Source organism: Myotis brandtii, unplaced genomic scaffold (assembly GCF_000412655.1).
Source record: "Myotis brandtii unplaced genomic scaffold, ASM41265v1 scaffold374, whole genome shotgun sequence".
Classification (NCBI taxonomy): Eukaryota; Metazoa; Chordata; class Mammalia; order Chiroptera; family Vespertilionidae; genus Myotis; species Myotis brandtii.
In genome coordinates this window covers 5,405,121-5,422,148 of record NW_005364372.1, presented here as the reverse complement: position 1 = coordinate 5,422,148, position 17,028 = coordinate 5,405,121, and the positions used below count along the sequence as shown (strand labels likewise).

At 38.0% G+C, this 17,028-nt stretch overlaps 1 protein-coding gene across 1 annotated transcript in view; it reads left to right on the top strand.

The window, feature by feature from the left end:
• The window catches only part of TSPAN13 (tetraspanin 13), a 29,250-nt gene extending 12,879 nt beyond the window's left edge, over positions 1 to 16,371 (top strand). Inside the window, exons 2-6 of the mRNA XM_005872315.2 lie at positions 5,813 to 5,980; positions 6,861 to 6,941; positions 8,076 to 8,189; positions 10,394 to 10,507; positions 15,307 to 16,371. Of these exons, the coding sequence (XP_005872377.1) occupies positions 5,813 to 5,980; positions 6,861 to 6,941; positions 8,076 to 8,189; positions 10,394 to 10,507; positions 15,307 to 15,381 (552 nt within the window). The 3' untranslated portion in view covers positions 15,382 to 16,371. The remainder of the gene's footprint in view (positions 1 to 5,812; positions 5,981 to 6,860; positions 6,942 to 8,075; positions 8,190 to 10,393; positions 10,508 to 15,306) is intronic.
• Positions 16,372 to 17,028: the final 657 nt, after the last annotated feature.

Below are 17,028 nucleotides of genomic sequence, written 5' to 3'. Positions count from 1 at the left end.
TGCAGCTTCGGTGTCTACCAAGTTCTAGTGACAAACAGAGGCTTTTAAATTATACAGTTAGAATTAATTTTATTGGAAGTTAACAATGGTTAGATTGCTAGTTTGGGAGACTTCATTATAATCCCATTCTCTTAAAAATTACAAACCGACCATAACATAATTACCACTACCCAGAAATAGTTTAATTATTATCTTTAAAGAGTTCCTTTATAGTAGAAGTTAAAGAGGCTAATAATCAAATCTATTCAGTTGTATATCACAAATCATCAGGTTTTACTTCCAATTTAAAAAGTGAATTATGACTACTTGGGGGATTTTTATTATAATGTGTTGAAAATCCCGGTCACATTCAAGAAAACATTTATGTTGTTTTCAAATTTTTAAGTAAAAAAACCTGACATAAGCAGGTTTATCAGAAAACGATTAGCTCAAATGAGTTTATGTTTGGACAGTTTCATAGTTGTAGTAATAAATGCAAAATTTGTTGTGCATTGAACAGTTAAAGCTACCTTTTCTCCCACCTTACAAATGAGAATGTGTATGTGTGTGTGTGTGTGTGTGTGTGTGTGTGTGTGTGTGTGTGTATGTGCGTGTACTTGCAGGCGGGTGCTTGGGAATTGGATATGAGAAGGGGGTGTAGTGGTGTGGTATCTTGTTCCATATGTAAGAGCACCCAAGTATGACCTACAGCTTTGCTTTCTGTCATAAACAAGTGGATATGCAATGAATTATTGCCTACTGACTTCAGGTGTATACCACCTTTTCAAAAGCCTTTCTTTTCCCTAAATGGAGCAAATTATAGGAGAGAATGTGGATAGTACTTGGAGATGCACAGATAGGAATTAATGTGAAATATCTGAGAGACATATGAGATCTTAATGTAGGTAGCTGTGTTTGGGGAATAGCGAGAACAAAGGCTGACTACGAAAGCTGGATCAATTTTCAGAGGAAAGCAGCAGAAGAATTTAAAATTGGTTCTGTTAAATTTTTGAAGCTAGTTTTAATCAGGAAATATTTCATATGCACGGAAAATAATATGCGCTCTCCATCCCATTTCCCATTTTTCTCCTCTCAAAGAAGTTACCATCCTGAAACCAACATCTGTCATTTCCACACATATTTATATGTTTATGATAACTTGATCTATTAATCAACTACAAAAAATATATATGATATTGTTTGTGTTTGAAAACTTATACATATATACATGCTTTATCAATATTTATACAATTTTTTTCAGAACTTTTATGTTTGAAATTTATCAACTTAATAGAAATGGATCAAAGTCATTTGTATTCTACTGTGTGATCACACCAGTTTGTGAATTCCCTTGTCATGGTGTTGAGGTTTTCAGTTTTTTACTATTACAAATAAGGCTGCGGAAATCCTCTTTTTCTTAAAAAATGATTTTGCTGAAAGCTTATCAGTTTTTTCTTTTTTTAATGAAGCTTTATTTATCCTTCCTATTACATGTTTCTCTTCTTTCTGTTTTTATTGGATTTGCTCTGTTTGGCTCTTTTTCAGACCTGCATTTTTAAATATAGTTTTGCTTTTTCCTCCATGTTGTTTTTATTCCTTTTATCTTTTTAGTGAGTTTAATTTTACTCCTATTTATTTGGTTCTATTACCTCAAGTTCTTGGGAATGCTAATTCTATTTTTGCATCTCCATTAGATTTTTTTCTTTTGTTTTGTGATTTTTTGATTGACAACAAAGTTTTTTTTTTTTTTTCCTTTGGGAATGGTATCAGGACTGGGATTCAGAAGTGCCCCTCCTGAGTCATTTTGGATTTGTTTCTGTGAGTTTTTCTCTCCTAATTTCATGACAGCCTGCAATCAGCTTTTATCTAAATTGCTTGGCTTGAAGGTTGTTGCATGCCTGGGCAGTGTACATTTAGACTTGAGACATGGGCATGGTAGGCTTGATGTTTCTCTTTCTTGCAGAAGGCTTTTTGCAGAGACTGAAAAATCTTTACTGTCTTCCTGGGTGTAGGGGTGTGGTTTTTCTATAACCCCTTACACTGGAAATACAGCTTTCTGGAGGTCCTTCCTGTGTGAGGGTCGTAGTTCCACTTCCTAGTTCTGCCTGGTTTAAAACTCAAATCCTTTCCCTTTAAGGGACTGGAAGTCCTTCCCACCCTCTCCTGGGTCCCCCACAACCCCAGTTGTTTGCTTCTAGTTCTGACTTTCAGTTCTCCCTTTCTGGCCTGTGGGAATTTCTCACGGTTTCTCTGTGCTCAGCTATATGTTTAAATTAAATGTTACAGCCTTTCTCCATCTCTTAAAGTATCTGTAGCAGGAAGGATTCTGTGATGACATTGGGGCCCACCTGATAATCCAGGATAAGATCCTAATTTAGTCACATCTTTTGCCATATAAGATACTCTTTATTCTGTTGCGATGTAAGGTGATATTCACAGTGTGGATGGACATTTTTCAGCCTGCTACCTGCTCCTTTACTGTGTCTTTGGCCTGTTCTAGTTATCTGAATGTTTTGGATTATTCTCTAAACTCTGACCCATCTTTAGAAAATCTCTGACATCGCTATTATTTGTAGGGACTTGTAAGTTTTCATTTTCTCCTGCACTGATTTCTAGAACGAGAGTCCACAAATTACAGCCCACAGGCCACATCCATTCCATTGCCTATGATGGAATAGCCTGCCAGCTGAGAATGGTTTTACATTTTTAAATGGTTGAAAAAAATCAAAGGAAGAATATTTTCATTACACATGAAAATTACACGAATTTACATTTCACGTCTTTAAGTGAAGTGTTCTTGGAACCCTGCCCTGCTCATTTATGTGGGTATTTTCTATTGCTACTTTCCTGTTACAGCTGAATAGTGATCCACAAAGCCAGATGGAAATATCTGGCCCTTTACAGAGAAAGTTTCCAACCTTTGTTCTAGTCGGGATGTCTTGTCTTTGGCTTTAGGGAGCAGTGGACATCAACCATTGGTTGATGAATATTTAACTCGTGGTCAGAACTTCATTAATATAGTAAGGATTTGGTATGAGTCCCAAAGGATTCTTTAAAACTATGGGGTTGGAAGACTTTTAGGTATCATATTATTCATGCTTCACAACTTTTTGTCTCTAAGACTCAAAGAAAGATAGAGTGATAGTCCTGCCCCTGAATTTAATTGAATTAAGACCCAGAGATCATATCCAGGCCTTGAAGTTGGCACGTGTGCTGGTTAATTTTATGTCAACTTGGCTAGGTTGTGATGCTCAGGTGTTTGTGTAAGCGCTAGTCTAAATGTTGCTAGATGCTATTTTTTAGATGTGATTAACATTTACATTCAATTGATTTTAAGTAAAGCAAATTATACTTTATATTGTGGGCCTCATTCACAATATTAAAAAAAAGAAAGCATTAAGAACAAAGACTCAGGTTTCCTAAGGAAGAAGGAATCCTGTCTAAAGACTGTCTCATAGAGATCCTACCTGCATTTCCAACCTGCCACCCTGCCCTATAAACTTCAGACTTACAAGTCCCACAATTGCATGAACCAAGTCCTTAAAGTAAATCTCTCTCTCTAAATATATATCCTATTAGTTCTGGTTCTCTGGAGACCCTGACTGATACAGCAAGGCACTTTGATGTGTGGACCATCTTCAGTGTTTGGTTCGATGATGCAGTAACGATGCTAAGCATAGCCCTCTCTCCTCACTGAGGTGAGGCCTGTCCCTGCATCCTCTCGCCCTTCTTGCTTCACACCTTCTTCCCGTTCTGCCTTTTTCACCTCGTGAAAGGAAACGTGCTATATTTGGATGCCACAGAGTCAGAAATAAGCTCACTTGTGATGGGGCAGAGAGGACTTTTTCTCAACCCAAGGTGGTTTGAAGTGCTGAGAAGATTGTGAGTGAAATGATAAAAATGAGACAGAAGCCAATGGACCTGCTGATAGGAAGCCGTTGAGAAAATGAGAGGGACTTGCACATGTCTGGGTAGCAAAATTTGTGAGAATATTTTCCTCCCCCTCTCCTTCTAAAAAGAAAAGCTTTCCGTGTGAACTGACTGCACTGGAAGAGAAGTCTGTGTACTCCCATAGCCGTGTTTGTCATGCTTCTGATAGTTACTTTCCTTCTCAAGTTTTGCTTCTTTATAATAAATGGATAAAAATACAAGTATATGTACTGTTTGTCAACATTTAGGAGTTTGACTTGTATCTCTACATGTGTGCAAAGTTTTATATGCCAAGTCATTTGAAATTTGTGTCTAGTAAACTATGATCATATGTATCAAAAATTATACATTTGAGTATAAAAAGACTCATTGGAATGAGTGGTGATTTATTTTTTTATTTTGAAAGTTTTTATTAGGCCTTGAAATGGTGCTAAAAATATTACATTTTATTCATTTTGATTTCTCCCAACTGGGTTTTATACTATCAACTTGTTCCAGGAAATGGTGGACTCTCCACTGAATTGAAGATCCTATCTCATTCTTGTTCTCTCACCCCCATCTTTCCCACAGATCTCTAAGCTATATCTTCCATCAGCTAATTATAATCTTCATATGCACGCTATTGATTTACATGTTATTTTAAATAAATGATTGTAACTGTGTTTTTTAGGTAATGACCGATTTTTGAGGCATGTGTTCTCTCTCTTCACTTGGTTTAGTTTTATAATGCACAAAAGTGGACAAAAGTAGGTTTACAGTTATTCATATGGAAAAAGACATGCAGGTTAAGAAGACTACAGTAGCTTTATTAGCTCAGAAGAATGTCACAATGCAACTGTAAATTTACTTCTGCCTACTCCTGTATAAATAAAATTATTGGAATATAAAAATAATTTATACTCAGAATGCCATTTTTACTTTGAATACATAAAATCTCTTATATTCCTTTCATCTGGAAAGTTCTAACGGTTTCTCTCCATACAGTGGGCCCTTGAATAATGCAGGGGTTGGGGCACTGACTCCCAAACAGTTAAAAATATATGTATAAGTTTTGACTCCCCTAGAACTAAACCACTAACAGCCTACTGTTGACCAGAAGCCTTACTGATAATATAAACAATTGATTAACACATATTTTATATGTTATATGTATTATGTACTGTAGTCTTACAACAAAGTAAGCTAGAGAAAAGAAAATGTTAACAAGAAAATAGTAAGGAAGAAAATGCATTTACAGTACTGTGTAGGTATTTATTGAGAAGAGTCTGCGTGTAAGTGGACCCACACAGTTCAAACCTGTGTGTTGTTCAAGGATCAAGTGTATATGAATTCTAATAGAATAGATAATGGCACCTAAAGCACTTTATTTCAGCAACAAGTCTGAGAAACTTTTGATTGTCACCAATGACCAGGTTCTGTGGTAGGTTCTGGGGAGATAAATGAAGAGATGGAAAGATGAGGGGGAGGCTTATTCTCAAGTTGCCCAGAGAAGAGTGAGATTAATTTAGTTTGTTGGGGAGTAGGAAGGCATGACTGGGAAGGGTGCAAGATACGTGATTTCCATGTGAAGCAATCAGTATGTTAGAATGAAATGTATTGGAGTCTAGAAGCTTTATATGTGCTATTATTTCAAAAACTTAAGTAGAAATTAGTTAGACTTAGTATAAACCAGAGGAGGCTCCATAATAATTTTGTAGGTTGTTAGTTTTTTCTTAAAGCATGACTGAGGGTTGATATAATTTGCTAAAACAATACTATCAACTGAGATCTTGTGTGCATTCTAGTATTGAGTATTAATCATTGATAAGATACTAAGTGGGTGCCTGAAAAATGTTCTTGATATTATTATATCAAATTGATGCTATTCCCTCTCTCTCTTCTCCCTTTTTGTTTGCTTTTGCAGCTGGTTAGTCTGCTGCTCATTGGAATTGCTGCATGGGGCATTGGCTTCGGGCTGATTTCCAGTCTCCGGGTGGTCGGCGTGGTCATTGCAGTGGGCATCTTCTTGTTCCTGATTGCCTTAGTGGGGCTGATCGGAGCTGTGAAACACCATCAGGTGTTGCTCTTTTTTGTATCCTTTCTTAAAAGAGGATTTTTACCCCAGTTGGGTTTGTTCTTACTTTTATCGATTATTCTTTAATCACTATGACTATTTAAATTATCATTAGGAAATTGTCAGAAACTCCTAGCAAGCCCTATATGCATTTGTTCAACCAACATTAGGAGCATTTCTTAAGGTGAAATTATTGTATATTTGCATACTTCCAGTATCTGCTTTGCATATCATGAAGAATATATTTTGCAAGTTCATTATAGTTCTGTTTATGTATTGCAGGTTCAGTTATACAGAACTAATTCAGTAACTTCTTAGCTTTTTCCAACATATGAATATTTGGTTGAGAATTTTACAGTGATATACTGTATATGTTTACCTATTCCTGTTTTATATATGTAAGAATTTTAATCTCAATGAAATTCTTTTAAAAAATATATATTTTATTGATTTTTTACAGAGAGGAAGGGAGAGGGATAGAGAGTTAGAAACATCGATGAGAGAGAAACATCGATCAGCCGCCTCCTGCACACTCCCCACTGGGGATGTGCCCGCAACCAAGGTACATGCCCTTGACCGGAATCGAACCTGGGACCCTTGAATCCGCAGGCCGACGCTCTATCCACTGAGCCAAACCGGCCAGGGCATCAATGAAATTCTTATAGGTCGGCTTTTAGTTAAATAATTATCATTGCTGTCAATATTTTTCTATATGAACTTGCAACTACAGTGTATTATCAAAATAATAATAATTATGTGTATTCTATTTAAATTTTCTCTAATTGCCATTTGTTCTGCTTTCTGGCTAAATTCCTTCTGGTACATTCTAAAGTTGTCAGTACCTTTGTTTCATGTTGTTTTAACAGTGTTGAGAAATAACCTTAACTTTAATTCTCAGTACATGATCATTCTCTTACTTGTATTTATTGTTCAGTTTTCTGTATCGTGTGCTTGTTTAGCCCTGAACGAAGAGCAACAGGTAAGCAAAGACTTTTCCCATTTACTTTATTATGCCACATAGTATGTGTAGGAAAAAAGGGGAAGGGATAATTGAAAAATAATCTCTTCTTACACAAAATGCCATTGCACTTGATATAGCTAAAATATTTTGTTCCTGATTGCATCAGTCCGTTGATTTTCACCTTTTTTCATCTCAGGGCACATATAAACTAATTACTAAAATTCTGCGGCACCCTAAAAAATATAATTTTTGCCTATCAGACAAAAAAAAAAAGGTATAGTTTTGATTCACTCACACCAGATGGATATTGTTGTGTTGACTGTTGTTATTTTTTTATTTGACAATTTAAGGGAAAAGAGGTCATTGTCGCTGACTAAATAGTCAGGTATTGCATGTTTTGAAAATTCTTGCAACATGCCAGTTGAAAATGACTACATTAGTGGGGCTGATTGGAACCCTAGAACTGTTGCTGTATTTTTGCATCTTTTAAAAGGATTTTGCCCCACTGGGTAAAAAAGCAATAATGCTAACAGATGTTCACCCATTCTTTCCTCACCATTATGCAATGAAACATTTACTCCAGAATGTTTATGGTTCCATTCTACAATTAATCTTTTCAGAGTAATTTGTAGAAGCATATGGTCTCAGTCTTGGGGCAATGGAAAATTTTTCTTGTTATACTCTGAGGATTATGCCTTTCAACCAACTGGTTCTTTTAAATTGCATGCAAAATTTAAGAGTTTTTATTCTTGGGATAGAAACAGTGCCTTAATTTTTGTTGCAGATTGAAGTATAACCCTTTGAAAAATATTGAGGATCTTCAAAAGAATATTTATTTTAAGTCAAGGGTGGGGAACCTTTTTCTGCCCAGGGCCATTTGGATATTTATAGCCCATTTGGATATTCGTGGGCCATCCAAAATTATCAACTTAAAAATTAGCCTGCTCTATTTGGTCAAACATTTAATTAACTCACCCCTAATGCCTTGGCAGGGCCAGACCCAATGATTTCATGGGCCTTATACAGCCTACAGGTGGGACATTCCCCACCCCTGTTTTAGGTACATGCAGTATTAAAAATTGCAGGCTGTAGATTTATACATTTTTTTCAGGGATGACACATTTTAATGTGTATGTTCAATGGCTGTTCTAGGGTCAGCTTCTGGAAGTTGGTTGGAACAATACAGCAAGTGCTCGTGATGACATCCAGAGAAATTTGAATTGCTGTGGGTTCCGAAGTTTTAACGCAAATGATACCTGTCTGGCTGTAAGTACAAAGTATAAGACATTTTTTGGAGACAATACTACATACATATGAATAATGATGAACATAGGAGAAATGGACTTTCTCATGCTGAATTGTATTTTAAAAATGCTTTGCATGTGCCTAAATTATATGCCATGTATCATTTGTCCTCAAATATCTACTTCTGAGATTACTGAATACTCCAGGGTCCTGCTAAACACAGATGCTTTTAGGTCTTTGCCCCTAATTCCTTCTTATTCACCTCCTCCTAGAACAGAGTGTGAAAGGGAAATAACAGCAGATCAGCCTTAGAGGTCAGAGGAGGCGTCTAAATATCTTTGTTTGGAAAAATATCAGGGTGGTAGGTGGTCTATGCTAAATTGGACTTTTTAATTACTCCCTCTGTCCCATAATAATAGTAGCAAAAGAAAATAAATATAGAACGCAACATTTATTATCAAAAAACTAGATTAAATTAAACAATAAATTAAAAATAGTACTCCTAATTTTTATTTTGAGTGTTCAGATTGTTTCTGGATTTTTCAGTAATTTCGTTACTGCATTTTAAACTTGTAGGTAGGATCCCTTGGCTGCAAAGCTTTGCTTTCCCTATATGTGTGAGTTTAAAATTATTGGAGTCATCGTTCTTCATTGCTTCCAGCATAACTTGTTGAAGTGACAGAAACGTATTATCCAGTATTTCGGGAGAAATATTATCAAAGGCTAATATGGTGCCTCTTCTGCTAAGAGGAATATGTCTAAGTTTTTCAAGTTTTTCTCCATAATCTTTGCATTTACGTCCATAGTTTTGTTTTTTCAAAGAATCGACATTAGCATAAGATTCTCCTTGACCTTTATTTTCAGAAGCACGTTTCCATATTCTTGATATGGTCATTCTGTTGCACTTAAATTGTTTTGCAGCTAACGAAATTGCACCTTTCTGCAACTTTTCCTTTTTCTTTTGATCCATCAAGAACTGGACAATCGCAACTCGATCTTTGCTTGAACACTTTCTTTTTTTCATCTTACTTTTACAATGGGTTGATATTCAACTGAAATAAAACAATTGATTTCGATCAGCAGATGAAATTAGAAAAATAATTATAATTCGTAATAATTAGATTAACCTAAAAATTGAAAGATGTGTCAAAAGAAATGACAGATGTCATGAAACATTGATTTTGATTGAAGGCTTCGCAATTCTGTGCAACAACATAACTTACAGCTGCATTTGCCAATAATTCCCGTTTAAATATTCACTTGCTACTATTATTATGGGACAGAGGGAGTACTAAACATCCTCAGGGTGGAAGGTACATGGAACTGTCTTTTTTTCCCTCCCTTCTTCCCCATCACAACTTCTTGCTTTTTCTTTTTGGGAGCTGAGCTAGTGATGGACCAATGAGAGCCACCCTTTTGTCCAGGCCAGCCCCAGTGCCAACCTGATCCTGTATGAGGATGGACTTGGAGCTTGGCTCTCTTAGAACATTCACATGTGTTTATATTTGGGGGAAACTCCTATTACCACCCCTCTGAGCCCTGAGCTTGATATGTCCTCAATGAGGTTTCTTTTGTGGAATTATTTGTTTTTTTTTGTTTTTTTATTGCTGTGTACTATGTTGTCACAAATTTAGTGGCTTAAAACAACACCCATTTATTATCTAAGCTTCCATCGGTCAGGAATCTGGGTATGACTTCACTGGGTCCTCTGCTCAGTATCTCACAGGATGAAATTCCAGGTGTTGGCTGGGGCTGCAGTCTCATCTGAGGCTGGGGGTCCTCTGCCAAGCTCAGGAGTTGTTGGCAGAATTCAGCTCCTGGTGATCGAAGGACTGAAGTCTTGTTTTCTTGCTGGGTGTCTCCACTTCCAGAGGCGACTCTCAGGTCTGACTATGCAGCCATCTCATGATGTGGTGGCATCAACGTTGGCATGACGATCTCTCTGTTCTGTGAAGACAGTTACTGATGTAATGCAACTTAAACATGAACCTGACTATCCATAGTATTCAAACATCCCATCCACACTCAAGAGGGTGATCCTTCAGGGCGTGGGCACTGGGAGGGGGAATCTTAAGAGCCGTCTTCGAATGTTGGATGCTACTGAAGAACCAGGCCCCAAATGGGATAGAATTCTCCAGGCGTTCACTTGTTTTTGTGGGTGCAGTTTTTATCTGCTCTGTGTAAATGTACTTTGAAACAAAAGTTCTTCTCTTTACTTGATTCAGAGCTGTAAGACAAGCGGCCACCCCTGCTCACCGTGTGCTCCGATAATAGGAAAATATGCGGGAGAGGTTTTGAGTTTTGTCGGGGGCATTGGCCTGTTCTTCAGTTTCACAGAGGTACGTGCAAATAACTCGGTGCCTTCCCTCCTTTGTCATACGGTTTCTTGTTGTATTTTGCATTTCACCTTAACATGTCACTTAACCTGGCCCGTGTGGCTCAGTTGGTTGAGCATAGTCCCATGTACCCAAAAGGTCCCTGGTTTGATTCCTGGTCAGGGCACATGCCCGGGTTGTGAGCTTGATCCCCAGTAGGAGGCAGCCAATCCATGTTTCTCTCTCCTCCTTTCCCTTCTGTTTAAAATCAATAAAAACATATTAAAAAAAAAATAAAAACAAACAAGAAAACACAAACTTTAGTCATGAGAACTTAATGCAGATGGAGAAAAACTGGAATGAGCACTCTCCGCGTACGTCACTAACTAGATTCAAGTTATCAGATTTCTGCCGCATGGTTTCTTTCTTTATATCTAGAAATTATTTTGAGAATTTTTTTCTTTTGAGCAGCTCCGTTTCTTCTCATCAGATCACACGACCTTCAGTTATGCCTATTTTCTTTAAACTGGGCTAGTTTTTTTAAAGAACAGTTTTGAGGTCATAGCAAAATTGAGTGAAAGGTACAGAGGTTTCCCACATACCCCTTGCCCTATATATGCATAGCCTCCTCCATTATCACTATGACTCACCATTCCTGATACATTTGTTACAGCGAATGAACCTACAATGACACGTCATAATCGCCCAAAGTCCATAGTTTATATTAGGGTTCACTCTGGATATACCTTCTGTGGGTTTGAACAAATGTATGACACATATCCATCATTGTAGTATCTTACAGAGTATTTCCACTGCCCTAAAAATCCTCTGTGCTCTGCCTATGCATCTCCTCTCCTACTGTTTTTAAAAAATTAAAATTTTTAAGAATTTGTTAAGAATATAAACTCATGAGTCTTAGATTTCTAAAGTGTTCTTTCAGGGAATCCTGTTCTATATTTTATATACCATGTCCTTTTGAAACCCAGCTAGAAATTTTAATAATAATTTATATAACCTGATATTTTCTGGATAATGAATATTTTATAGGCTCTGTCAGTTTAAACTTTTTAGAATTTTATTCAGTATTTCACAGAATCACAGATTCTCAGAGTTTCAAGGGATGAGGCTAACTGACTGATGATGTCCTATCATAGGTGAAACAATGATTTGATTCGAACTATTAATACCTGAAAATAAATTTAAACTACCAAAGTAGCATTGATTTAGAATCTGAAAAAAAAATTATGACAACTAGTACATGTTCTTTGTTAGAAGCTTTAGAAAATACAGAAAATTATGAAGATGAAAGATTAAATATATCTACTAACTAAAATGACCTACTCAGAAATAGTGAATATTTCTATTTTGTCATATTTCCTTTCTGCCTTTCTATATTTATACTTAGTAGAATGAGTATAGGCTTATTCCTGCATACTCTACATTTCTATTTTATTAACGACACTTTGGCAACTCACAGTTACTGGGTGTAGGTTCCAGAGTTAACCAAGTTCACCATCAGGGGAAGTCAGAGCATGTTTGTAAGCTCAAAACCCTATTGATTCTAACTTAGATCTTGTTGCATTTTGGGTGTAGCCTACCTTCCAGGCTCTCGCCCTGGGGATTGTGGGAGGAGCTACTGGTTCAGCACTGGGGCAAAGGAAGGGATTGGCCTGTTTCCTCACTTAAAGCCGAACTGGAGGGATTCAATTCTGGTATAATATGGCTCCAGATTATGAGTATTTTTACTCAACGGCTTTGTTTTCCCAAAGGACCATAGCTTACACAATCGGCATATATCCAGGGACGATAATAAGAATATTTAACAATCTCAAAATTCTAACCAGAAGGTCCCCGGGTGCCAGTGTTTCCGAGGCAGGGTCAGGGAAATGATGCTGGGGCAGGTTGGGAGGTGCCAGAGAAGTAACTGTTTGACAACAGGGGGTGTTAGTGTTGTCAGTATTGTAGTAACCAGCATAGCTGAAATATAGGTGAAATGTCACCGGGAGAACAGCCAGTTAACACATCAGATTCTCACATAAAACCACGAACTCGATTAAGAGCATGGACTCCAGATTGGAACCCGGTTCTGCCACTTAGGACCTGTGTGACTCTTACCCACTATTTAACCTCTCTGTGCCTCAGTTCCCGCACTGGTGAAATGAGGAGAATGAGAGTGCCTACCTTTGTAGGGGTGTGGGGAGGAGGGTATGAATTTGTAGAACAGGGCCTGTCACAAAGTACTCTCAGTGTTTAAGGAAATTCCCTTTCCCCTGGTCATGCAGACTTCACGCCAGACATTCCACTTCCTTAAATTAGGCTTATTTTTTTTAATTCAATTCATGAAGCATAGTTCCATAAGCCCCCATGTGTTGTACTATACACATGGCCAGTCGTGATTATACAGCAGCTCAGCAATTATCATTATGGTAAATGGAGAAAATTTGGGACTTACATAATTCTCCAGAAGTAGTTTAAGGAACTAATGAGTAGTTATGAAATCAGATAAACAAAATGTAGATTAAAAGTTGGCACAGATCAAAAGTGGGAAATATAATTTGAAATTCAAATTATATTTGAATTAAAATTTTGTATTTTTTTTCAAAAAAATTTGTATTACTTGGTAACAGAGACAGAACTAACACATTTCTTAATTTAAAAAGTAAAGTTGTATTGGTTAAGTCTTTAGTGAACCTGGTGTGGGACATGGCACAATAACAACTTATTTTCTAAAATTATAACCTTCCCTTCCCCTCACCACCCCCATTGCCCTTGGAGAGGTAGGAATTATAACATATTAAAAAAAGTTATCTTGCCCTAACCGGTTTGCTCAGTGGATAGAGCGTCGGCCTGCGGACTGAATGGTCCCAGGTTTGATTCCGGCCAAGGGCATACCTTGGTTTTGCAGGCACATCCCCAGTGGGAGGTGTGCAGGAGGCAGCTGATCGATGTTTCTAACTCTCTATCCCTCTCCCTTCCTCTCTGTAAAAAAATCAATAAAATATATTTAAAAAAAGTTATCTTTATTGTTGAAAGTATTACAGATATCTCCCCTTTTCCCCCCATTGACTACCTCCACCCTGCCCCCCCCCTTTTCCCCCCATTGACCCCCCCCCCCTTGCCCCCCCCCCCCCAACCTTCACGGCACTATTGTTTATGTCCCTGGTTATTCATATATGCATGTAAGTTCTTTGGTTAATATCTTTCTATCCCCCCTCTTCTCTCTGAGATTTGTCAGTTATGATCTGTGTAGGAAACTGGCCCCTCCTGCCACGGCCCCCGGTCCCCTGTCTGCCAGCAGCCCTGCTCCTGCTGCCGCCACTCCCACGTGCTGACGGCGCTGGCCCTGCTCACACCCGCTGACAGAGCAGAGCGAATGGGGCCGATGCTGTCAGTGGGAGCCAGCGGCAGCTGCTGTCCCAATTGTCCTTCAGGAGCAGGGGGAGGTGGAAAAACCCTCAGGGGGGATCAGGGCCACAGCCACCACTCGCACTCACTGATGGCACGCTGGTGCCGGGTGCCAGCAGCAGATGCAAGCAGGGCTGGCGCCGGCAGCAGGTGCAAGTGCCGGGCAGGACCGCCGCACAAGGGAGCAAAGAATTTTTAGTAACCACCAAAGGTTCGCCCCATGACAGTGACTGGCGCCCCGCCTTGGTCTGGCGCCCCCACTCACCTGCTTCACCATCCCGCTGAGGCCAACGCCTGCTATGTTACTCACTCTGCCGCCTGCTACTGACGCCCGCCATGTTCTGCGCACGCCCCCTGGTGGTCAGCGCACGTCATAGCGACCAGTTGTTCAGTTGTTCTGCCGTTAGGTCTATTTTCATATTAGGTAGTTTTTTGTTATTGTTTAATTGTTGCTGAGCCCAGTTTGTTTCTGAATTATCCAAATGTTTGATATTTTAGCTATTCAAACAAGTTAGCGTTTGTGCTCGCTTTTTATTGCTGCTCTAACTGATAAACACAGAGGTAGTAGCTTAAAGCAGCACACATTTATTATCTTACACTTCTGGAGGGCCAAAGCTTACAATGGAGACTCTTCTGGAGGCTTTAGGGGAGATCCTGTTCCCTTGCCTTTTCCAGCTTCTACAGGTGGCCTGCACTCCTTAGTTCCTGGCCCTTTTTTCCATCTTCAGAGCCAGCAGGGTAGCATCTTCTCTCCCTGACTCTGCATCCAGCTGCTTCAAGATGTCATCACATCACCTTTTCTCTATATCTCTGATTTTATCCTTCCTGTCTCTCTCTAATAATGGGCCTTGTGATTATATCACTGAGCCCACCCAGATGATCTCCCAATCTCAAGATCTTTAGCTCAGTCACTTCTGTAGAGTCCATGTTACTACCTAAGGTGACATTTGCAGGTTCTGGGGATTATGATCTGGACATCTTTGGAGGGCCATAGTCATCCTACCACAGTGTTTATATTACTCTTTCTTAGGGCCTCCCTTTTGGATTACTGACTACATTTCTTTTTTTTGGGGGGGGGGAGATCTTCTATTTTGAACAAATAATACTAAGCGCTTTAGAGATTTTTAAAACATATATATATATTTTATTGATTTTTACAGAGAGGAAGGGAGAGGGATAGAGAGAGTTAGAAACATCGATGAGAGAGAAACATTGATCAGTTGCCTCCTGCACACTCCCTACTGGGGATGTGCGCGTAACCAAGGTACATGCCCTTGACCGGAATCGAACCTGGGACCCTTCAGTCCTCAGACCGACGCTCTACCCACTGAACCAAACCGGTCAGGGTGCTTTAGAGATTTTTGAATAAATATACACAACTGTTACTTTCTCTTTCTCCTTTTTTTCTTCTATTCCAGATTCTGGGTGTTTGGCTGACCTACAGATACAGGAACCAGAAAGATCCTCGTGCTAATCCTAGTGCATTCCTTTGATGAGAAAACCGGGAAGAATTTTCACATTCTGATCTTGTTCACAGCTAACTTTAAGTTACGTTAATTTGCCTGTTTTAAGGAAACAGTATCTGAAAAATTTCATTATTGACAGTGGATTTGTATATTTTTACTCTTATGTCTCTCTGAATGTTTTTCTTTTTCCATTGCTGAAAAACAAAAAGAAACTTGTGGTCTCCTCTGAACCTCAGTGGTACCTGTAATCTACTGTATTCACAGTGTCTGGCACTGTCCACTGTGGCCTTTCTTAGCTTTTTTATCTGCAGAAACACTTTGTATGGCACTACTGTGTTAATCATATTGTGATTCTAGATATACATCTGACTGGAATAATTCATTGTATGTAGCACTGTGCTGTGTAGATAGTTCTTATTGGAAAAAAAGAGTTCAAGTTTATTAAAGCCAGTAAGTATGAGATTCTATTATGTTAAGTCAGAACGGGAAATCAAATTCCCAAACTTTTTGTGTTTTTAGAAAGTATGTTTTGTGGTGAAAATTAACATAAAAGTGATAATGTAGTTCTAGTGGTCTTTTATGATTACACTAATGTATTCTAGAAATAGCTATGTCTTTAGGAAAGTTTGGTTTAGTTTTTGATTTTTACAGGTAAGTGCGAAGGAGAAATGGTCTCATGAATGTTCTAACGTATAACATTTGCCTTCAGCCTCCAAAATGGAATGTGTTTGAGAAATTCAGAAAGTATATCCGTAAAATCTTGATATTCTTTTATAGTAATTTGAAGTCCAAAAACTGCATTTTTAAACAAGTTACTGTTAATGCTTTGGCCCACGTAGCAAAAAGATATTTGATTATCTACAAATTGTTAAATAAATTTTTCATGAAATTTTTCAGTATTGTAACAGCAGCTTGTCAAATCCAAGCATATTTCAATGTGACCTCCCATAATTTGAAATTGAAATAGTATTGTGGGTTCTGTATATTATATTAAAAAATTAAAGGAAGGTAACCTTTCTTCGTGTATGAGTGCTTGAGTTAAAAGAAAGTAATGGAAGAATTGAACACGTGAATTAAGTGAAATGTTTTTTTTTTTTTTACTTTTCTTTTTACATTGGGTTCTCTTTGATTTAGAGTATTGCCATTTTAGAGTATTATCCAGCCATGGAAATGAACTTCTAGTGCTAATATTTACTGTGGTCATCTCCAAATCCTTCCTTAAAATGTTTCAGTGTTTAATATCTTCTCCATGGTGAGAATTGTTTTTTAAAAGGGAAGTCATTCATATTTATATGGGAAAAATATGTAAGTTCTCTCCTGTTACTGAAAATTAGTCATTTTTTGTCTTGCATTCTATATATGGTATTTTATTGGTAATTGTCTTGATGGGTTTTAGACCAAGAAAGAGGGTAAATGGTTGATCTATAGAATTTTAGAGTGGAGTGTGTGTGTGTGTGACTTCCAGGATGGAAGGCTGGCTAATCTTTCAAGAAAACTGAGTCATACAATTCCCATAATGTAGGGGAGGAAAATAATTTCCCTGTACTTTTCTGAGTTCTTATCTGAGACCCCATGTAATAAAAGACAGATTAACAAGAGGAAACCAGAAGTTTATTCACATTGTATGCCTCATGTATACATAAGGGATACTCAGAAAGACTAACTCCCTGAGAT